General features: G+C 46.5%; 1 protein-coding gene across 1 annotated transcript in view; it reads right to left on the bottom strand.

Moving 5' to 3' along the window:
* nf2a (NF2, moesin-ezrin-radixin like (MERLIN) tumor suppressor a) overlaps nt 1–24,539 on the bottom strand; it is a 49,933-nt gene that overhangs the window by 20,726 nt on the left and 4,668 nt on the right. Inside the window, exons 4-7 of the mRNA XM_083644179.1 lie at nt 17,838–17,921; nt 5,921–5,989; nt 5,327–5,409; nt 790–865 (exon numbers count right to left, since the gene is read on the bottom strand). Coding sequence (XP_083500305.1) covers nt 790–865; nt 5,327–5,409; nt 5,921–5,989; nt 17,838–17,921 — 312 coding nt within the window. The remainder of the gene's footprint in view (nt 1–789; nt 866–5,326; nt 5,410–5,920; nt 5,990–17,837; nt 17,922–24,539) is intronic.

A 24,539-nucleotide genomic window follows, 5' to 3' on the forward strand; every position in this document is an offset into this window, starting at 1 on the left:
GCGGGTCTCTCTCACACAAGCTACCTGCACCATTTAGTCTATAGCCACAAAATTAACACTTCTAGCTGGAGCGACGCCAACTGTACGTGATCCAGCAACTGCAGAGGTGCATTCGGTAAGTCTAGGCATTTTGAGATGTCCTCTTTAGCGTAGTACCGTTAAGTTAACGATAACTCGCAACCTAGCGTGCTGGTCCACAGACGCTAATCTGATTGGCCGCTGGGAGCCTGGGGCGGGCTCTCCCTCAGCGGCCAATGGGAACTGTTAGTTCTGAATATATTATAGAAACAGGCCATTCTTGGGAAGCGACGAGATGAGGAAGTGAGAACTCCGTCACAACAAACGGGGTTCCTATATTTTCGACAGATTAATCCAGAATCATGTTTTATGGACCAGAGACACACGTTTTTAAGAGGTTACAGCTGCACGAATTGGGACCTTTAACCAAATGATACACATTTAGGCTATTATGTGATCTCCTTTTGATAACTAACGTAATATTTCCCCCCGCCCACTTGCGTTCACTGAGCCTCCCCTGAAACTGCTTGAAGCCCCCCTGGGGAGGCCCCAGCCTCCCACTTTGAAAACCCCTGTATTAGAGGGAGCTGTGAAAATGCTTGAGAGATTCAAAATAGTGCATTCGACTTAAGGGGCAATTTAGAACAGGATTGAGTCAAAGTACTATTCCCCTACTCCATGTCTTAACCGCATGGTGAAAATGACACACCTCCTAATCTCTCGTATATGGGCTTAGTGTGACAAGATAGAGTGGAGAAGCCACCTGCTCACCCTGATTAAAAAGTAATTGACGCCATACATGTCCAGGTCCTGGGCTATTTTTAAATACTCCATCTCAGCTTCATCCCTGGTTCAGAGACACACAGAAAAGGGGGGAGAGGGAGGGAGGGAAGACGGGAGAGGAGGGGGGGGGGGGGTGGAGGAGAGAAGGAAAGAGAAGGGGAAAGAGAAGAAAAACAAGATCAGACGTCGTTTCATCTGCTTTTTGTGTGGGACATCTGTCATGTTGTGTGATCGCTAAAAACTCGACCAGTGAAAACAGGACCAGTGAAAACATGAGCGCAGGCACCAAACTAAACACAAGCAGAATTCCCCTAACAGGCTTTAGAGGTCACGCCTGATGGGAGGAATGACACTCTCAATACCGTGAGAGTGAAAACAAATGCGTGTCTTTCTGCTGACTGGTTGGCAGAGCTGCTGCAATTTCAGGGTCAACTGATTAAAAAAACGACGACGACGACGACGACGACAACAACATTAGCATAATCGTACTTTGATGGTTGGTTGAGGGGGGGAAAAATCAGGCCATGCTGCCGCCTCAACTTTTAATGACTGGCTGTTTGGGTGGGTTGGAAAACTGCTGCTTTAGGCTTTAATCAAACTTTAAAAGGGACAAGAGAGCATTCTGCCAAGTAAACAAGAAGGGCGCGCGATGAGCACGTTATTACTCTAGGGTGGGTCAGAGTCCATTTAAACAGCTACGCGTGATTTACGCTGTGCAACGACAATGCATTACAGTTTCAGTCTGAGGGGAAAATATGAATGTAGGGATGCGCATGCTATGTCAGATGTGATTACTGTGAGGGTTGGGCTGGCAAAGAGAAAAGAAAGGAAACGGGCTACTGTAAATAACACAAGGAAAACAAAACATCAGCGGGAAATGCTAACACAATATAAACCCACAGGGGCCAAAAACAGGAGTGAAATAAATCTTTAACAAAAAGATGACATTGGGTCGTGATCACTGAGCTAAATAATATGGACCAACTGAGCGCGACGTCACCCGTTGGTTTTTGATAGCGCAAAATGAAGCCTCGAAGCTCTTGCTTCCGGGTCATGTTTGATTGGATGAATGGATTTTCCTGGAGCATTCTGGGATATACAGACAGGAAGTTGACCATCTGGTGACTTGGTGCAGTCAAAACAACCTGGTGTTAAATGCTCAAAAAACAATGGAGATGATTGTGGATTACAGGAGGAACAAAGCCCCACCTTCCCCCATCACCCTGGGTGACACTGTGGAGTCCTTCCGCTTCCTGGGGACCCTCATCAGCCAGGACCTAAAATGGGACCTGAACATCAGAGCTCTCACCAAGAAGGCACAGCAGAGGATGTACTTTGTGCGGCAGCTGAAGAAATTCAAAGTGCCACTTGGTGCACTTCTACCTCCATCGTTGAGTCCATCACCGTCTGGTATGCTGCTGCCACTCTCAAAGACATCAACAGACTTCAGCACATCATCCGCTGCGCTGAGAAGATAATCGGATGCAACCTGCCATCCCTCCAGGACCTACATGCAGCCAGGACACTGAAGCAGTCTCGCAAGATCATGGCTGACCCCTCCCACGCTGGCCACAAACTCTTGAAGACACTCCCCCACAGCAAGAGACTGAGGTCTGCCAAGACCAGAACCACCCCCCCCCCCCCCCCCCCCCCATAAAACTGGAACTCATACGTATCTAATTTAATGCCTGACTAACTGGGACTGTAAATTCCCTGCACATTAATGCCTATTTAACTTAGCCTGTAAATTTCATGTACAGTCAACTCTTATTTAACTCCGACTGTAAATTCATGTAAATCCACTGCCTATTTAACGTCTATTTAACTCAGTCTGTAAATCTCATGTAAATTCAACGTAAATTCATATTTATCATCCACAGAACACTTCACCACTCATGTACACATTGTATATATTTACTTGATTTGATTGCACTTGCAACTTTGTGATTGTCTTTAGTTATCTTCCTACTTCTTATCTCTGTATATTGATGTGACCGCTACCCTGCATACAGACACTAAGACAAATTCCTCGTATGTAACTTGCATACTGTGGCAATAAAAGTGATTCTGATTCTGATATCTGTTCAAATCTGGAGCCCGCGAATGACGGGGAAGGGGGGGGGGGGGGGGGGGGGGGGCGTTGTGTGACGTGAGTCGGGTCTCAGCCTCAGTCCAGCCATCTTGTTTTGTCCGTCTGCCTGGCTGTGTGAGCCTCCTACAGTCAATACTGGCTTAGCCGCTGCTAAGCCTCCACAAAATAAAATAAAATTTATTTCGAAATATGTGTTATTTTGATAAACTGACCTCATAAGAGGGATCTATACAGTTACGTGCGTATGTGTGTAACATTACGAAAACATCAAAAAGATCATTCTGTTTCTGATAGTTTGCTATATTACTACTTGCTAATCTGCTAGTGAACTATCTGGCGAGCTTCTTCTTCTGCTTCTTCTATTAGCTTTCCGGCAGACAGACTAGATGCCTTGCGGCACATTGCTGCCTCTACCAGTCAGAAGTATTACTGTTCTTATTTATCCAATGTATTTATTTAGTTATTTCACTCAAAATGGGGCCATCATTTAGAAAACGGAGACCACGAGAGCATGACAAAGAGTTGAAATTGATTTTTTCAGACCGTAAACTCATTTGGAAAGTGTTTATTTAAGACATAGACCGAGAGAGAAGTCGGGTCATTTTCCCATAGAGAACAGTGTTGAATCATTTCCTTTTGGACCGTAACGTGCGCCCCCCCCCAGGCCATTCAACGGAATGCAATTTCCGCATTGGCTTCATAGATTCAATATGGCCACTGCTAGTGATATTGTTCTAGCTCAGAAAGGTTTCTGTTCAATGCCCACAGATAGTTGGGAGGTTGAGACCCTCGCCTCTGGAGCCACATGTATCCTGTCAATGTGGCTTTCTCTATTATGTCTCCCCTAATCTGTATCCCTCCCACTGTCTCAACAAACAGTAACAATGCTGAAGCAGAGTGGAACACCAACTCTCATCTGAAGGTGCAATATGTACGATTTTGACTGCCTCGTAGCACAAAAATGACAATGTCATATATCGGCAGGGGTTTGATCAAAACCAACGACTCGACGGCGACTTTGCCAGGTGATGAGATTTCTGCCTTTCAAAACTCACTTTGCAGCCCGTACTCTGTTTTGGTAAGAAACACTCTGTGCCCGATGGAGTTTCACTTCCAACGATGCAACGAGACAGAAGTTGATACAGCTCAGTCGGTGCAGCTCAGAGGACTCATTCAGAACCATACTAAAAGTGTAAGTGCATTGTGCACCAAAAGCGAACATGGCGAGACTTATAAAACCGTGCGTACGCACACCTGCACACAATTTCAACTTGAAATGTCGCGCACGTGCAATGAGCCTCATGCTCCCCCGAGTCCCCTAACTCCCACAATTAACCATAGATGGTCAATGGAAAAACCCGGAATGAATATTAATGTGTTTATGTAAATACGTCTGTCATCCCATTCTCCCGGGTGAGGAAATGGCAAAGTGGAGCCAGGCGGAAAAGATAAATTTCCCCCGTGGCCTCGGTTCGAGCTTCACCAAGCAGATCCAGTTTGTTGAGAGGCAAAATGTCACCGCAGCAGTTAATGCTGCCAGCTGCCCAGAGTCGAACCCTTTGTAAAACCAGAACCAATAAATAAATTGTCCAATATAAAGGTTGACGCCAAGAAGCGCATTAGACTGTTGTGTCAGCAGCACCTCTGGGGTGAGGAGATACCGGAGCTCGCTCCTCTTGAACGATACACATCGATAACGGGGGAAACCCCGACCGAGTGGCACCGTGCCAGCGGGACGCCGACTCACCGCTAAGAGAGGAAGATGAGACGCTGCGACTGACCCGGCTATCGTAACTGTGTCTTTTGTGAACGTAGCCACGCACTCGACATTTCCCATTCATTTGATTTGAACGGAATTAACTCGTAGACGAGTTGTGTATTCTCACGTTCTGACTCGGGGATCAGACAGTGTGCGACTGGGAACACGAGGCTGCCCCCTGGCACCGGCATCTCCAACGCGTCCTGTGCGTCATAACGCGTGTTTTATTACACCGGTGGGACATCCACTCCAATTGCCGAACACCTTACATTTGTCGGATTTAATTGTGACAAATATGGTCTCTGCTAAAAGAATGTAAAAGAATGTACGTAATTGAGACAAACTCACACCATCAGCCTATAATGACAGATGCTTTTTGGACAAACGATCGGCAACAAAGACGCTATTTAGTTGCAGCTTTAATTTAGTTTAGTATATATACAGTATAGTAATAATAACTATTATTATTGATTTTTTGTTTTATTTGACTACTGTGCCATCTCTGTCTCGGTTTCCCACTGTCTCCAAAATGTTGGTAGGCATGGGTCAGGTACACATTCTCCCGTCTTTTTGTATTTATTTTTTTAGTTTATTTGCATGGGTAGTAGCGTACGCCTGTTTCAGGCCCTGGTTGTGCGTACACAATGGTTATAAATGAGACCCCAGGACTTTACCTGGTCCTTCCCCTGTGCTCGACATAACACGCCGTGATCCTCTCCTCCCACATTTCCGCAGTCATCTGGTACAAGTTAATCACCTGAAAAGAGACAGACACACCTGTAAACATACAGGTAGACGTTGCACAAACAACACGCTGCTACAACATTCAGAACACAGGTATAGAGTGCCGAAAACGATTAGTCGATTAATCCAGAAGTCAATCGACAGAAATTCATTATTATTTTGATACTCGATTGATTATTTTAGCCATTTTCAAGTCAAAATCAACATTTGCTCATAAATCATAAATGCTAAAACTTTGCTTGCTTTTCTTGTTTCATCATTTGTCATCATTATGAAATGATTTCTTTGGGGGAGGTTTGGCTGCTGTCAGACTAAATAATTTTAAGACATCATTCTGGGCTCTGGAAAACTTTCCATTATTTTTGACATGTTATAAACTAAATGATTGATTAAGCAAAAAAAAATTATAATGAAAATAATCGTTAGCTGCAGCCCTGCTGCTGTCCATATGCAGGTTAGTTCTGGTCAGAAGGGCAACATATCACCAATGCTAAGGAACCAAGGTAAAGCCATCTGTCACTCACCCTCTTAGGCAGCAGCTCCTCTTGAGCCAAGAAGCCAGGTTTGTGAAAGTTGGGGTCATAGTCTCCATACTGTAAAAGAAGGCAGGTTTGTGAAAGTTGGGGTCATCTTCCCAAAAGCGCTAATTTAGCATTTGCGCTCGTTTAACGCCGCGCGCAATGCAAATTTGGGGCGGGCACAAGCGCATGCCTGTTATAATTGTACCGGGCATAGGCGTGCCACATGCCAAAGCAGGCGTTCCAGCGCTAAAATGTGGGGATAGATGCAGGCACGTGCACACATAGACATGAAAGGGGGCTTGAGCCCCTGCCTTTTTTTCAGTCTGTAAAAAGTGCCCTTTTTTTTCACTTTCATTCCAACAACACATGAACAAAACAAACAGCTCAGACACATGAATGGAAATTCATTGTATGGAAATTGCCCTTTCCATGCCATCACTGAAGGCAGCATTCAAAGAGAAATGCCTTTTCCGAGATCTCTTGGCCTTGAATGCACCATTTGTAATAGGCCTCTGCATGGAGCAATGTTTTTCTAAACCGCCCCTGAAGGCACCAACCCAAAAACGCACGTGGCCCGTCCCCACCCACTCCAGCAGTGCGCACTCCACTCAGCCAGAGCAACCATGCAGACGGACAGCAGCAGCACAGGCGCACACAGTCTGACAGATATATCAGTCAGTCAACGTGAATCAGGTATGTATGTTTGTCAAAGTCTCATCCTAAAATGGGATATTCCTCTAAATCTGGTTAAAATCGGAATATTTAAAATGAGTTCTACCCCTAAATTGGCCTTCAAATTTCCTGTAGTGCCCTTTTATGAATTTGAGCCCCTGCCCCTCTAGTGTTCTCTGCACGTCCCTGGATAGATGGCATTATCCTATCGTCAGCAGCGCGCAATTACTTTGCGCTAAGAGCTTTGAAAAGGATCTCTTACGCGCTAAATACCTCGCTGCGGTGGGAGCGCACTGTAATCTCCGTGCAGCGCAAAGTAAAATTCCTTTTGGATATGTCATTACGCACAGCCACGCCAGGACATCAAATGATGCTGCTAAAATTGGGTATTAGCAGATAATTCAGTGAGGCAATCAACTATAACTCACTGAGAAACTTTTATCACATCACAAAGAGGGAAATGAATTGAGAAAACTTGTTGGACAATGGACATAGGCTATTTACCTTCATAACCCGGAGGGTCGTTGGCACCACAGACGATCTGTCAATAAGCTCTCTCCATCTCGCTCTGTCATCGCACGAGTGAGTACACTCTATTACGCATGGAGAGAATTACAGCATATTGCATGCCTCGCGCAAACAGCCATTGCGAGACGGGAATCTGATTGGTTTTGATTGACGTAATGCCCAGCATTGCCTGGCCACACCCGTGAATAATTCTGGTAGTTAAGACCGCCCAAATCCCGTTGGCGTCTCCGTACTGTAAAAGAAGGCAGGTTTGTGAGGTTTGTTAAAAACACTCCAAACTAATTGGCCGTCATCCACCATCCCTCTGATAACAGCAGAGACTCCCCTGGGAGTTGTTCACAAGGTGAAGCTACAGTGTTGCCAGGAGAAGGGGGGCATGGTTGAGAAAGAATGGAGGCTGGTCTCCCGTCTGGTGATTAACTTGCAACTCACTCACACCCAGTGGGCCGCTTGTTGGGAGTCTGTGTCATTAAATGATGCCATTACAGACATCTCATGGGAATAAGGTAGGAATGACATCAGGCATGTTTCAAAAGGAGATACGGTATGGGGGTATTAATATAAGCAATGATTATTTGGCAGTGGGACATTTTCTTTAGGCTATTGTTAAAGTCGAGCTGAACCCAAAAATGACTTTTCTTTTCTTTTAGTTCAAATACCTGGGTATGCAGTGCACCTATTTAATAATGTATGCAAAGAAAATCACAAAAATCTCATTTCTTTTGTTTTTTTTTCCACATCAAAAGTTCATTTTTCAAGATGTCATTGATAACACTAATCTACAGTTTGCTGACGTCGCCTAGTACTATCAAATTTCTACCCCAGTTCAACCAATCATATCACGACATGGCAGCTGTCAATCAAATCTTCATTTCAGGATCATTTTCTCTTCCAAATGAAGTAGAAAATGGCGCCTAGTGCCTGTCATCTGGCAGAATTCCTATCCCCATAAACTAACTACTAACTTGGCCAATTGTATGAAACATGAACAAAAAACAAAAACTATAATCTCTAAGAATGCAAAGAAATGTAACTGGCTCGTTAAAACGCGCATTCCAGGAATATCGTATTTACAGAAATAGCGTAAAAGGCGCGCGCTTGAGAGCGTGGTTCTCAGGGGTCGCCCCTCGGACATTCCAGGCGGGCGGGCAGCACCCATGCAATCGGATTGTCCGCTCGCTCCGCACGAAGCAGGTGGCTGCCTGGTACTCAGCGGATCCACTCGCGTGGAACACGCCATGATTGACCAATGCCAAAGCCAGTCGACAGAATTGTCAAATCAAAACATCGACACCCGGCATTGTGCGGCTTGTGGTCCGCCTCTCAACCTGTCATCTCAGACAAACTATGTTTTCAGTCTGAAACGGACTCAGATGCTCGTGACGAACGGGTTCACCTCGACTTTAAGCTGTGGTGGAAACATGGGAATTGGCTATGTGTTTTTTATAAGAGATGTATTCATCACATGCATAATTGTACATGTACAACAGCAGTGAAATGCTGTGTGTGTGTGTGTGTGTGTGTGTGTGTGTGTGTGTGTGTGTGTGTGTGTGTTGCTGCACACTCTGTGTACTGTATGTCTGTTGTCACTTAGACTCATTTCTAGTGTGCCTGGCTGCCCAACTGGCAGTTGCGCAATTGTGAGCCGTGAGCCGAGCCGTGCGCGCCACACACAGAACCCCTCGGCGTACAGTGAGATTCTGTTCACCAGATCTGCGGGTTCATTTCTTTCTTCCGTTTGTTTTGAGGTGAGCTGTTTTGTAAGCCTCTGGGGTTTTTACCACAGCGCGGTCACCGGTGCGAGAGAGTCATTCAGTCACTCGGAATGAGGCACTTCGCTCTTTTTTTACCTGGCACTATCAGACTTTGTCAGAAACAGAATCTGGAAAAAGTAAAGTTGTATTATTGTGAATATCTATCTTAACTATGAATCTTCACACCTTGGTTAGAAATGTTCACACAACTCCCTCACACACACCTTTACATGTCAAATGACAACAATACGACTGACACATGTATGCGCATGTGTGTTTGTTTGTATGTATGTATTAGGGCTGTGAATCTTCACTGGCCTCACGATTCGATTCCGATTCAGAGGGCCCCGATTCGATTCGATTACGATTATCGATGCATCTCGATGCATCTCGATGCATCTTAAATCGATGCATCCCTTTTTTCCCCAATACATGATTTATTTTTTCTCACTTTCTTTTTTCTCACTGTGTGGCTACTTTTACAATAAAAGTGCATTTAGAATTGCATTGTATTATGATCCATAATTAAAATAAACAACTGCATGTACTTCCATTATATTTTATTTGATCATAAAAAATAAACATTTAAAAAAAAGAAATTGACATTTGTGAATCGATGCAGAATCGTGCAGGTCCGCATTGCGATGCATCTTATAATCGATTATTTTTGACACCCCTAGTATGTATTATGTACATACTGTATGTATGTATGTATGTATGTATGTATGTATGTAATATGTTAGAAACCATGTTCGCTAATAGTTCAGTTGCAAGTCAAGTAGCCTAGCGTTACGGTATTCTCCATAGATGTTATTAAGGCAACTGAGCTGAGGAACTAGGGAACCAAAAGGCTCAGATCACATTCAAATAAAATGCTAATTTGAAATCACATCTCCTCATTCATGCATGTTTTAGAGGACAGTTCAAGTTGATGCCCTCTGGACGTCACTTTACACTGTTTCAACTCAAGAGTCAAAGAATCAGTGACTCATTGATTCTTGCCAGATTAGATTTGCTTTAAGGACGACTCTACCCATGGTTACTTACATTATCTTCCATTTGTGATGTTTACTACATTACTACATTCCATGTTAAATTACGTTTTGTGGTGTACCACTTTCCCTCGTCTACTTCTACTTCAGTTCAGAATGAATTTTCGACAACCCCAGAGAACGGCTGTGAACTTGTTCAATCCAAATTGTCTTGTGACGGCGTTGGAAATGCCTCGATGTGACTTCATGTTGTTTAAATGTGGACGCTGATCTGTGAGTGGATAAGATAAATACATCACCAAATGACAAAATAGGCCCAGAAATGCAAGGTGCATTCCCAACTGCTGTTTTAAGTGTTTTTGGGTGTGTGATCTATGGTTTAGGTTCTATTTAGTTGTAGCTCTATGCTACAGTAGGGAAGAGCTCAGGATGAGGGATTCACTGACGTCGTCATACACGGGGAATGGTTGCTTTTCCATTATGAAATTTGGTCTCTTGGTAAGAGACCAGCAGAGACTCACACAGATGGAAGCAGTGTAGACTGACAGTGTCTGCGCGCACGGTGGCTAGCACAGAAAGCTGGCTGCCTAAAAGAATCTGACAGACACAAATCATCTGAGACAACAACCAAGAGGACCACACACGACTACACGCCACGTCACCAATCATCTAAGACAACAAGCAAGAGGACGACACACGACTACACGCCACGTCACCAATGCACGGGGGTCTATATTTCACGACGTTGGCCATCCAAACTGACTACCCATAACCTGAGGCCTGAGTTGGCACGAGCCCAGGCGGGGAAAGTCGATGCGATGGGGGGGGGGTGCCTCCAGAACACTGAGTCCAGGCCCGGGCCCTGCTAACCTCAGACGTCCGGAGAGTACTGGAATTGGACTAAATGACACACACATAATATCCAAGGTGAGGTATACGACACGTTGAATGCATCACATGAGGGAGAGATTGAATGTTGCTAAACGCTAACGGTAGGAGCTAGCTTTTCTGGCTGGCTAAAGCCTAGTTAGTGGCTAGGTGTAACTTAATAACCGTAATAGTAACGGGCAGTGGTCACCGCTGGCGTTTTGTAACAGGGTGGATTTATGCTTTAATTAGCAAAGGAAATAATGGTGGCTTTTGACTCCATGTCTGGTCTTAATCAACTGATGTTTGTCTGTACGGTATGTTGTGATGTTTCATGTTTTTAATGTGTGCGTGTGCGTGCGTGCGTGTGTGTGTGTGTGTGTGTGTGTTTTTAATCGTGTGTAGCCTACTGGGTTTCGTTATTATGCGTACAGTCCCCAAAAACCAGCCTGAACTGAATGAAATCTGCAGCAAACAGACTGGAGGAGAGGAACACCGCTGCACCGGCTAACAGGAGGGAGAAGCCGTGGGGCATTTATTTCGCTCCTTTCCCTTCACTTTCCCATCCCCGCTGCTTCTACTCCCTCACTTCCCAACTTGTTTGTTTGCAACTGCTCCATAATTGATTATGTGTGGACTTAGAAGATATCACGGCCGCATCAGCTGTGCTACAGCTCAGGGGGAGGTACAGTAGTGTGAGTGTTTTGATATTGCTCTCAGGTGCACTCTGCCTTCTACACCTCGATGGGAGAATGTTCAGAAACAGCCTCCACTGACAGCTACGTGTCGATGATTTCACTCAGCCATCATCACACCACCAACAGCACAATGGGGAATACTGGCTAATGAATGTATTCTGGTCAACAGAGCTTCTGTTGGCTCTTGGAAATATGTTTCCCTCGCAGTTGAGTCACCTCGGCGACGAGGCTCTATTTCCAGCACTCTAGTGACAAACCATGTCCAGCCAAATACAGATCTCTTTTTGTCATGTAGCCTAAAAACAAACAACATTTTGGCTTTTGCTTGGATACTAGCATCAGTCTGCTATCGCTGCAGGTGGCCGATCAAACCTAGTAGAGACGCAACGATTCATCGATTGGTTGTCAACTGTTGGTCAATTAGTTGTTCAATTAATCCCCAACTATTTTGATAATCGATTAATCAGTTGAATATTATTTTTTAAGAAAACAAGTTTTTTTTAAAGAGATATTCGCAGATCCAATTCCCTCTGGTGCAGGTGCGTTGGAAAGTGTCAGTTGAGTCTTGAAGGAAGAAGATCCCGCACACTGCTCTTGCTCAAAACGTCGTGTCTGTTTAATAAAAAAGTGATGCTGAGCAAGAGCAGTGTGTGGGATCTTCTTCCTTCAAGAAAACAAACGTCAAAAGTCTCTGATTCCAGCTTCTTAAAGGTGAATATTTTCTGGTTTCTTTATTCCTCTGTGACAGTGACCTGAATATCTTTGGGTTGTGGACGAAACAAGATATTTGAGGATCAGGGTTTTTCATCTCTCAGAATAGGCCTTTGGGGAGTGACTAGTCTGACTACGCATGTCAGTAACCCGGTGACGCATGCCATACCCATATGAAGTGACAGCGGTGTTGAAAAGACGCACGTCATGCACAGAGTAAAGGCTGCTTTATGCTTACCATGCCGTGAAGGGCGCGGGGGTGGAGCGAGGGCCGGACGCGTCAAATGACGTAAATTTGTTGGCCGTGGTTATTCGCTACCTCCGTTGGGCGATCACCGTGTGCCTGATTTTTTTTCTCACAGCGCGACCAACGCACGGCTTCTCTCCAAACATGGCCGCTTTCAAGCCACTGAGCCCTGAACACTGAGCTGTGTTTTCCCCACATTTCTTGACCCATGTGGTAGGCTATAAACTTTTGATTTGCAACTGTTCGTTTTTGGTCATTTCACCAAGTACATGTGTTGTGTTGAGAGCATGATTTGAGAGAGATTAAAAGCAGCACAGAGTAGGCTATCAGGGCTGAGAAGTAAAACGGCTTTCAGTAAAAACAAGTTTGGTGATTCATTCATGTGCTGATGTACGGTCGTTTGAGAGTGAAAGCGCACTCAGTACTGCACATAATAGCGTTTCATTGCGACTTTTCAGGGGCTGTTCTCACTATTACCATTGTACAATACATGCTGATCACTTGGCTGATCACTTCGGAGTATAATAGCATCTGCCCCAGCGCGAGGTCTGCATGGTGACTCCCGGAGACTCGCGGAGCTCCACCCCCACGGAGCTTGTTCGAGTATAATGAGCCCTTAAGCCCTCATTCACACCATACGCCAAAGCCACGCTGAAGCTACACTGAAGCCACGCCGTTTCATTTTGGCGTCCTTGTTAACAGGCGAGACCGTTCAAACCAGCCACGCCACGCTGACGCCGCGCTGAAGCGATAGTTCAGTTTAGTTTCAGCTTCTGTTCTATTTTTCAAGAACCCGAGCTGCCAGGCATGAAGTCAATGCAAGTTGTGGGCGAGGGAAGGCAGCGCTGAGTAAAAGAGAGTGCTTCTTGTGTGACTGGTTTAGCGTGACACTCAGCTTCTGTTCAGCGCAGCTTCAGCTCTGCTTGTGAATAAGCGCCCGGTGTGAACCAAGGTTAAGAAGAAGAGGCTTCATCACCATTTTTGTACCTACGCTTCTCCTACTTCCTTCAGACACATTTTGTTTACAGTGTGTGCCTTCACGTTGTGACTGAACTGTTGTCTATAGGCGTCTCCCCAACAATCAGTCAAGTCGGCTCTTTCACTTTCATTCTGCTGGCTCAGCCAAGCTCCCGCAGTCGGCTAAATTATGACAACTGTCTCAGGTGAATGAAGGAAGAGTCACTTGATGTCATGGCGAGGCGGAAACATTCCAATTTGAGCGTTCAAATACAAATCGCATCTGGGTCACGTGCCTCGGGTTCTGATTTGAACCACATGGGGTGGGAATCACCAGAGTCCCCACGATACGATATTATCACAATACTTAAGTCACAATACAATATTATTGTGATTTGTTTTATCTAATGAGATCAAGTTTCCAGTGTGTTCATCTCACTTCAAGCATTTTTATTGCAGCAAAAAGGGATTGTCAAGCAGACAGACTGACCAACAGTGTCATAAAAACCTGTCATCAATGTTGCATGCACTTGACAATTTAATTTATATAATAAAATATCGCGATACTTGGCATTCGTGCGATACGATATATTGCCACACAAAATACCGTGATACTATGCTGTATCGATTGCCGCAGCTTTTTTGCTGTCTGGAAATCGCCAGATCTGTGTGCCATGTTAGGGGCAAATCTTAATTGGGTCGATTTCAGCTTCAGTGTGAACGTAGCCTAAATGGAAAGCCAGATGGTGCCTGATTTTCAAATTCTCTCTCTGGATGGAAGTCTCTGAGTTTCTCGCTCATAGTGTGCCTATCAGCGCCTATCAGGATCACTCCCTCCTCCCAGGCTCTGTGCCCTGGCTGAGGGGGCTGAGGGAGACAGGATCGCTCCCTCCTCACAGGCTCTGTGCCCTGGCTGAGGGGGCTGAGGGAGACAGGATCGCTCCCTCCTCACAGGCTCTGTGCCCTGGCTGAGGGGGCTGAGGGAGACAGGATCGCTCCCTCCACCCAGGCTCTGTGGCCTGGCTGTGGGGGCTGAGGGAGACAGGATCGCTCCCTCCACCCAGGCTCTGTGCCCTGGCTGAGGGGGCTGTGGGAGACAGGATCGCTCCCTCCTCCCAGGCTCTGTGCCCTGGCTGAGGGAGACAGGATCGCTCCCTCCTCCCAGGCTCTGTGCCCTGGCTGAGGGGGCTGAGGGAGACAGGATCGCTCCCTCCTCCCAGGCTCTGTGCCCTGGCTGAGGGGGCTGAGGGAGACAGGATCGCTCCCTCCTCCCAGGCTCTGTGCCCTGGCTGAGGGGGCTGAGGGAGACAGGATCGCTCCCTCCTCCCAGGGTCTGTGGCCTGGCTGAGGGAGACAGGATCGCTCCCTCCACCCAGGCTCTGTGCCCTGGCTGAGGGAGACAGGATCGCTCCCTCCACCCAGGCTCTGTGCCCTGGCTGAGGGCGCTGAGGGAGACAGGATCGCTCCCTCCTCCCAGGCTCTGTGCCCTGGCTGAGGGGGCTGAGGGAGACTGGATCGCTCCCTCCTCCCAGGCTCTGTGCCCTGGCTGAGGGGGCTGAGGGAGACAGGATCGCTCCCTCCTCACAGACTCTGTGCCCTGGCTGAGGGGGCTGAGGGAGACAGGATCGCTCCCTCCACCCAGGCTCTGTGCCCTGGCTGAGGGGGCTGAGGGAGACAGGATCGCTCCCTCCTCCCAGGCTCTGTGCCCTGGCTGAGGGGGCTGAGGGAGACAGGATCGCTCCCTCCTCCCAGGCTCTGTGCCCTGGCTGAGGGGGCTGAGGGAGACAGGATCGCTCCCTCCTCCCAGGCTCTGTGCCCTGGCTGAGGGGGCTGAGGGAGACAGGATCGCTCCCTCCTCCCAGGCTCTGTGCCCTGGCTGAGGGGGCTGAGGGAGACAGGATCGCTCCCTCCTCCCAGGCTCTGTGCCCTGGCGACTCCCTTTGCATTTTCCGGTGCGGCTGTTTCTTGAGATTCCCTGTCAACGCCTCCTCGCAGCACCGCACCCACAACACCTCCTCGCAGCACCGCACCCACACAGAATACAAAGCAGGAGGTAAGGCTTCCCCCCCTGCACACCCGCAGAGGCTGAGCGGTCGACTCGGAGACACACACACACGCACACACACACACACACACACACACACACACACACACACACACACAAGAAAAGGAGCGGGCAGAGGCTGCGATTCATTGCTTAAGAAAGGGGGTATAACATTACCGTAATTTCTAAACTTTTTTGTTGTTGTTGCTCCAAGTCATCTTTGGTGGTCCATGAATCAAAAATATTGGGGACATAATCGGCAGACATAAACTCAGTAAATCCTGCACACTGACATCTATTTTTTTCTCCTTTTTTTTTACAAAAAAAAAAAAAAAAGAAAAACGTGATCCTATGAATCGCAGTTTAAATTGTAATTGCAATCTTCTATCAAAGAATTGCAATTAGAATTTTTTTTTACAATATCTTTCAGCCCATGCTATAGTGCAAGCCTAAGGAACCATGTTCAGGTCCTATATACAGCAGGGGTTCTCAACTTGAAATTTGGGATCACCCAGGGGGTCACAAGATCATTATGCCTATCGTTATGCAGAAGCCCACTATACTGTATACACATTTATTATAATGTCTATTTTGTCTTTTTCCCCCCTTGTGAAATACAGAACAGTTTCCAGCCTCTATGGCCTCCTCTGATAATCACTTCAAAACCACCTGAAAATTGAAAATCATTATTCGGTCAAACTGTTCTCTATTCTGCAAGTGCAGCCTCTGACAGGGGAGGCGGGGGGACGGTCGCTTCCTTTTCAGGTTGAGAATAATAAACAGGTTGTCCTAAAGCCCTTTGGTTAAGAGTGTATGCGCACGTACAGAGGTGTGCACACACATCGAGACAGTGAGGAGAATATTTATTCTGTTAGTCTCTCTGTGTGTGTGTGTGTGTGTGTGTGTGTGTGTGTACTGTGCACACAAATCCGCCCACTATACTCCTCTAATTCCTATCAGTCCTTGTATTTACTTTTTACTCGGTCTCTCCAACTCATGCAGGGCACTGTCATGGCAGCTCCTGCTCTGCTTTCCACTGCATTTGTTGTGAATGATATGCCACTTTCTGCTCTGATTGGAAACTGATTACACACGTGGGGGGGGGGGGGAGTCATCGTGCAACTGCTCCTACCTGAACGCAGCTTTCATTCACATGATGAAAAATCCCTCCTTTAATAACATGAATATGCTGTGCTAGAATTCTCTCTCTCTCTCTCTCTCTCTCTCTCTCTCTCTCTCTCTCTCTCTCTCTCTCTCTCTCTCTCTCTCTCTCTCTCTCTCTCTCTCTCTCTCTCTCTCTCTCTCTCTCTCTCTCTCTCTCTCTCTCTCTCTCTCTCTCTGTGTAACACACTTCACAGGCTCTTCTCTGTGGGTTCTGCAGCAAAACAAGTCAGACGAGAAGAAAGGAGACGAGAGAGAAGAATGCCAAAAAACCTCTCGGCAGCTGCGTTCCCAAACAAGTACCTGTCTCCCCGTTATTATGGCAATTTCATCATATCGACTCTAATCAAAGCGGACCGGTGATTAAACGAAAACAGGTTCTGCTGCCGTGTTTTCTGCCGTGTCCGGTTTGAGGCGGCGCCGACAGCAGAAAGCAGAAGTTTCGAGTTGATTTGCTGATCCCCCCCCCCCCTTCCCCCCCGCACAGTCAGTCTCTTTCAAGCGATGCCTGCTAAATTGGCACGGGAAGGTGAGTCTCGGCGGGCTCTCGGCCAAGTCTTTGAGGTAGAGCTGTTAGTCTCGCTAGACCGTGTCCACCTGTCAAAAAGCTGCTGCACCTCACTCTTGCCTATCTTTTTCTTAAGGGATTTCGGAGTGATGGGATCTTTCAACCGGAAACGTCTGAGCTCGCTCGAGGTTTATTAAGGGGAGTTTTTCCCTGCGGTGTGGGATTTCCAAACATTTCGAGGTAGCCGGCTGGGGATCGTCGAGGATGAGGAATGGTAGCCTGGGGTAAAGCGTCCTGATCACGTGAACTCCTCATTCATGTTGGGTTCTGCCGATCGGTCTGGCCTCCAGCCCCGCCTCCAGCCCTTTCTTAGAGATGACAAAGTGGCCAATCAGGGACCTGCCTCATAGTTGACAACCGACCAATCGGGCAAAGCGGTAAGGTGGCTCTGCAAGCAATGAGCGGTAACGTTAACGCTAGTAAACGTTAGTATGCACTAGCTGAGTTTCTCGGCAGAAAAGGCGTTTTTGCCGTTCTTCTGAGTGGATTTGGCGATGCTGATTGGCTGCAGGAGTCCGCCCAGTAAAATGGCTGTGGATGGATTGGAGTCCAGACTGATTGCGAGAGATCACGTTTATCAGGATGCTTTTGACCAGGCTAGAGGAATGGATCAGTCAGGCAAATGTGAAATGCTGGATGGATCATGTGTGGAAGGATGGAAAACAGATTGTGTTTGAAGAGAACTGAGGATAAACTAGTAAATTCCAGAAGGACTACTGACCTTGGCATGGACGGCATAAGAGGCCAGCAGCACAGAGGCCTCAGGTGGACAGTGAATCTCTTCATCTAGGATCTTGTTCTTCATCTGTGGAGAGAGCAACGTTAGGAGGTTAGGAGCTACGACCAATCACCACCTGAATAACAGCCTCCTCGTTCCTCCTCACTTTCTGAACAGAAAAATCCATTTTCAAATTAACTACAGAGGTATATCTTTAGTCATTTCATTTGTTGAATCAGAAGAGAAGCTATTCAACGTTGTTTATTGTAAGAGTGCGCGTTGAAACTCATCAATAAATGATTCGCACTTTGATCTAACATGACCCAAACACAATGAAGAAGAAGAAGAAGAAGAAGAAGAAGAAGAAGAAGAAGAAGAAGAAGAAGAAGAAGAAGAAGAAGAAGAAGAAGAAGAAGAAGAAGAAGAAGAAGAAGAAGAAGAAACAACAGAATGCTTAGAGACAAGAGTGACAGGAAGTTAAAATACAACTTTCTAACTGATAACTGTGCTTTTGACAGCCAGAACCTCGTTCTGTTTTCCTTTCATCTTTAATCCATTTGACATGTAAGGGAAACAAACACAGGCACATATGGGTGTGTTCAGGCACGAGGCACTACTGCAAACGTGTTATTTGACAGCATTTAGGTCAGACGTCTTTCAAAATATATCCCACTTGTGTTTGAACACCGTCCACAAAATCAACTTCTTATATGCTGAGAACTGGTTTTGTAAAAACTCCCCCCAAAAAACGATGCCAAGTACCTAAGAGGTGCGTGCCATGGCCACATGGGGACCTATTACCCACCAAGAACTGCATACCTAAGCCAAGTGTCCTTCATGTGATCATTAAACTGCTCCAAGAGAGTATTCCACAGAGCATAATGACAAGGCAGAAATGCACCAGCCCTACAACTGCTGGCCAAACTCAAATCCTATTAACAAACTCCCTCCGGGTCAAACTGCTACTCCTCACCAGGTGTTTCTATTCCAGCTCCATCAGCCGTCAAGCTAACCTGACGCTGCCAGATGGATGGGTTTGCTTCACATTCTCAACAGCGCCCCCATCTGGCGGAGTCGGGTTACCGTCAAGCTGAGTCGGTCTCGAAACTACATCATGGGGGGGCGCTGGAGTGCAAAAGCTACCCGCTGTAAACATGCTTCAGCCATTAGTTAACCTACGCGGCTGACATGATGCTTCCAACCATATTATTTGCAAAGTCAGTCATGGCGTCTTCTCTTGTTGTGCACGAAACAAAAGGTGCGGAGCCAGAGGCTGACAGGAAGCGCTCAGAGGTTGACAGGAAGCGCTCAGAGGCTGACATGAAGTGCTCAGAGGCTGACAGGAAGTGCTCAGAGGCTGACAGGAAGCGCTCAGAGGCTGACAGGAAGCGCTAAGAGGTTGACAGGAAGCGCTCAGACTGACAGGAAGCGCTCAGAGGCTGACAGGAAGTGCTCAGAGGCTGACAGGAAGCGCTCAGAGGCTGACAGGAAGCGCTAAGAGGCTGACAGGAAGCGCTCAGAGGCTGACAGGAAGCGCTCAGAGGCTGACAGGAAGCGCTCAGAGGCTGACAGGAAGCGCTCAGAGGCTGACAGGAAGCGTTCAGAGGCTGAGGCTTCCAATCTGCTTTACAAATGAGCCCATGTTGTTGCCAAGACCGCGGGCCGAGGTGACGGAGGCGTGTGCGTCTGTGTAAATTGTGCGGTGCGTGCGTGCATGCGTGCGTGTGTGTGTGTGTGTGTGTGTGGGTGTGTGCGCGTGTGTGTGCGTGCGTGTGCGTCTGTAGCCGGGGCGGTGATCATTTCTGATAAGCGCTAATCCAGCTGTCATGCCGGTGACACTATCTGAACAGAGGCCTGCACCCGACATTATGGGAATTAATGAGTGTAGCTTAATAAGGCGACAGCCGATGCGAGGCACTAGACGTTTATATTCTTCTCCTCTCGTTGCTGTGTGTGTGTGTACCGCTTTAACTGTTGACTAAATTGTAGTCTTTCTGTGAGGAAGGTTTTCCTCTGGGAAAAAATAAAGAAATAAAGAAATAGCTTAAACTACCTCTAAACGGATTAAGGAGAGGATTTTATGCCTGAAGTAGATAAGTGCCTTTATTGCAAATAGTGAGGAGGAAGACAAGCGCACTGCTGTTTTACACCGTGTCTCTGTAGACCAGCAGCACAATGGACTGGGTATGACGAGTGCTATGGTGGACGACCATCGTGCCATGGAGGAGATGTCATTAACTGGGCCAATAACTGAGCCCTTTAAAAGCTAATTGGTAAGTGAATGTGGCCTGGTTGAATGGGACATCAGGGGCACAGTTCCAAATCTCATCTCTTGCAAGGGGACTAGCGTGTCGGGCTCCACAGGACTTCCCCACACAGTATGAAGTGTGGAGAAAGGGCAGTGGTATTACAGTATGTTGCAGTGATTCCACACAGTATGAGGTGTGGAGAAAGGGCAGTGGTATTACAGTATGTTGCAGTGATTCCACACAGTATGAAGTGTGGAGAAAGGGCAGTGGTATTACAGTATGTTGCAGTGATTCCACACAGTATGAGGTGTGGAGAAAGGGCAGTGGTATTACAGTATGTTGCAGTGATTCCACACAGTATGAGGTGTGGAGAAAGGGCAGTGGTATTACAGTATGTTGCAGTGATTCCACACAGTATGAGGTGTGGAGAAAGGGCAGTGGTATTACAGTATGTTGCAGTGATTCCACACAGTATGACGTGTGGACAAAGGGCAGTGGTATTACAGTATGTTGCAGTGATTCCACACAGTATGAGGTGTGGAGAAAGGGCAGTGGTATTACAGTATGTTGCAGTGATTCCACACAGTATGAAGTGTGGAGAAAGGGCAGTGGTATTACAGTATGTTGCAGTGATTCCACACAGTATGAGGTGTGGAGAAAGGGCAGTGGTATTACAGTATGTTGCAGTGATTCCACACAGTATGAAGTGTGGAGAAAGGGTAGTGGTATTACAGTATGTTGCAGTGATTCCACACAGTATGAGGTGTGGAGCAAGGGCAGTGGTATTACAGTATGTTGCAGTGATTCCACACAGTATGAGGTGTGGAGAAAGGGCAGTGGTATTACAGTATGTTGCAGTGATTCCACACAGTATGACGTGTGGAGAAAGGGCAGTGGTATTACAGTATGTTGCAGTGATTCCACACAGTATGAAGTGTGGAGAAAGGGCAGTGGTATTACAGTATGTTGCAGTGATTCCACACAGTATGAGGTGTGGAGAAAGGGCAGTGGTATTACAGTATGTTTCAGTGATTCCACACAGTATGAAGTGTGGAGAAAGGGCAGTGGTATTACAGTATGTTGCAGTGATTCCACACAGTATGAAGTGTGGAGAAAGGGCAGTGGTATTACAGTATGTTGCAGTGATTCCACACAGTATGAGGTGTGGAGAAAGGGCAGTGGTATTACAGTATGTTGCAGTGATTCCACACAGTATGACGTGTGGACAAAGGGCAGTGGTATTACAGTATGTTGCAGTGATTCCACACAGTATGAGGTGTGGAGAAAGGGCAGTGGTATTACAGTATGTTGCAGTGATTCCACACAGTATGAGGTGTGGAGAAAGGGCAGTGGTATTACAGTATGTTGCAGTGATTCCACACAGTATGAGGTGTGGAGAAAGGGCAGTGGTATTACAGTATGTTGCAGTGATTCCACACAGTATGAGGTGTGGAGAAAGGGCAGTGGTATTACAGTATGTTGCAGTGATTCCACACAGTATGAAGTGTGGAGAAAGGGCAGTGGTATTACAGTATGTTGCAGTGATTCCACACAGTATGAAGTGTGGAGAAAGGACAGTGGTATTACAGTATGTTGCAGTGATTCCACACAGCATGAAGTGTGGAGAAAGGGCGGTGGTATTACAGTATGTTGCAGTGATTCCACACAGTATGAAGTGTGGAGAAAGGGTGGTGGTATTACAGTATGTTGCAGTGATTCCACACAGTATGAGGTGTGGAGAAAGGGCAGTGGTATTACAGTATGTTGCAGTGATTCCACACAGTATGAGGTGTGGAGAAAGGGCAGTGGTATTACAGTATGTTGCAGTGATACCACACAGTATGAAGTGTGGAGAAAGGGCAGTGGTATTACAGTATGTTGCAGTGATTCCACACAGTATGAAGTGTGGAGAAAGGGCAGTGGTATTACAGTATGTTGCAGTGATTCCACACAGTATGAGGTGTGGAGAAAGGGCAGTGGTATTACAGTATGTTGCAGTGATTCCACACAGTATGAGGTGTGGAGAAAGGGCAGTGGTATTACAGTATGTTGCAGTGATTCCACACAGTATGAGGTGTGGAGAAAGGGCAGTGGCATTACAGTATGTTGCAGTGATTCCACACAGTATGAAGTGTGGAGAAAGGGCAGTGGTATTACAGTATGTTGCAGTGATTCCACACAGTATGAGGTGTGGAGAAAGGGCAGTGGTATTACAGTATGTTGCAGTGATTCCACACAGTATGACGTGTGGAGAAAGGGCAGTGGTATTACAGTATGTTGCAGTGATTCCACACAGTATGAAGTGTGGAGAAAGGGCAGTGGTATTACAGTATGTTGCAGTGATTCCACACAGTATGAGGTGTGGAGAAAGGGCAGTGGTATTACAGTATGTTGCATTGATTCCACACAGTATGAGGTGTGGAGAAAGGGCAGTGGTATTACAGTATGTTGCAGTGATTCCACACAGTATGAGGTGTGGAGAAAGGGCAGTGGTATTACAGTATGTTGCATTGATTCCACACAGTATGAGGTGTGGAGAAAGGGCAGTGGTATTACAGTATGTTGCAGTGATTCCACACAGTATGAGGTGTGGAGAAAGGGCAGTGGTATTACAGTATGTTGCAGTGATTCCACACAGTATGAAGTGTGGAGAAAGGGCAGTGGTATTACAGTATGTTGCAGTGATTCCACACAGTATGAAGTGTGGAGAAAGGGCAGTGGTATTACAGTATGTTGCAGTGATTCCACACAGTATGAAGTGTGGAGAAAGGGCAGTGGTATTACAGTATGTTGCAGTGATTCCACACAGTATGAAGTGTGGAGAAAGGGCAGTGGTATTACAGTATGTTGCAGTGATACCACACAGTATGAAGTGTGGATAAAGGGCAGTGGTATTACAGTATGTTGCAGTGATTCCACACAGTATGAAGTGTGGATAAAGGGCAGTGGTATTACAGTATGTTGCAGTGAGTCCACACAGTATGAAGTGTGGAGAAAGGGCAGTGGTATTACAGTATGTTGCAGTGATTCCACACAGTATGAAGTGTGGATAAAGGGCAGTGGTATTACAGTATGTTGCAGTGATTCCACACAGTATGAAGTGTGGATAAAGGGCAGTGGTATTACAGTATGTTGCAGTGATTCCACACAGTATGAAGTGTGGAGAAAGGGCAGTGGTATTACAGTATGTTGCAGTGATTCCACACAGTATGAAGTGTGGATAAAGGGCAGTGGTATTACAGTATGTTGCAGTGATTCCACACAGTATGAAGTGTGGATAAAGGGCAGTGGTATTACAGTATGTTGCAGTGAGTCCACACAGTATGAAGTGTGGATAAAGGGCAGTGGTATTACAGTATGTTGCAGTGAGTCCACACAGTATGAAGTGTGGAGAAAGGGCAGTGGTATTACAGTATGTTGCAGTGAGTCCACACAGTATGAAGTGTGGAGAAAGGGCAGTGGTATTACAGTATGTTGCAGTGAGTCCAGACAGTATGAGGTGTGGAGAAAGGGCAGTGGTATTACAGTATGTTGCAGTGAGTCCACACAGTATGAAGTGTGGAGAAAGGGCAGTGGTATTACAGTATGTTGCAGTGAGTCCACACAGTATGAAGTGTGGATAAAGGGCAGTGGTATTACAGTATGTTGCAGTGATTCCACACAGTATGAGGTGTGGAGAAAGGGCAGTGGTATTACAGTATGTTGCAGTGATTCCACACAGTATGAGGTGTGGAGAAAGGGCAGTGGTATTACAGTATGTTGCAGTGATTCCACACAGTATGAGGTGTGGAGAAAGGGCAGTGGTATTACAGTATGTTGCAGTGATACCACACAGTATGAAGTGTGGAGAAAGGGCAGTGGTATTACAGTGTGTTGCAGTGATTCCACACAGTATGAGGTGTGGAGAAAGGGCAGTGGTATTACAGTATGTTGCAGTGATTCCACACAGTATGAAGTGTGGAGAAAGGGCAGTGGTATTACAGTATGTTGCAGTGATTCCACACAGTATGAAGTGTGGATAAAGGGCAGTGGTATTACAGTATGTTGCAGTGATTCCACACAGTATGAAGTGTGGATAAAGGGCAGTGGTATTACAGTATGTTGCAGTGAGTCCACACAGTATGAAGTGTGGATAAAGGGCAGTGGTATTACAGTATGTTGCAGTGAGTCCACACAGTATGAGGTGTGGAGAAAGGGCAGTGGTATTACAGTATGTTGCAGTGAGTCCACACAGTATGAGGTGTGGAGAAAGGGCAGTGGTATTACAGTATGTTGCAGTGAGTCCACACAGTATGAGGTGTGGAGAAAGGGCAGTGGTATTACAGTATGTTGCAGTGAGTCCACACAGTATGAAGTGTGGAGAAAGGGCAGTGGTATTACAGTATGTTGCAGTGAGTCCACACAGTATGAAGTGTGGAGAAAGGGCAGTGGTATTACAGTATGTTGCAGTGAGTCC

This window comes from Poromitra crassiceps, assembly GCF_964638095.1.
Source record: "Poromitra crassiceps genome assembly, chromosome: 10".
Lineage (NCBI taxonomy): Eukaryota > Metazoa > Chordata > Actinopteri > Beryciformes > Melamphaidae > Poromitra > Poromitra crassiceps.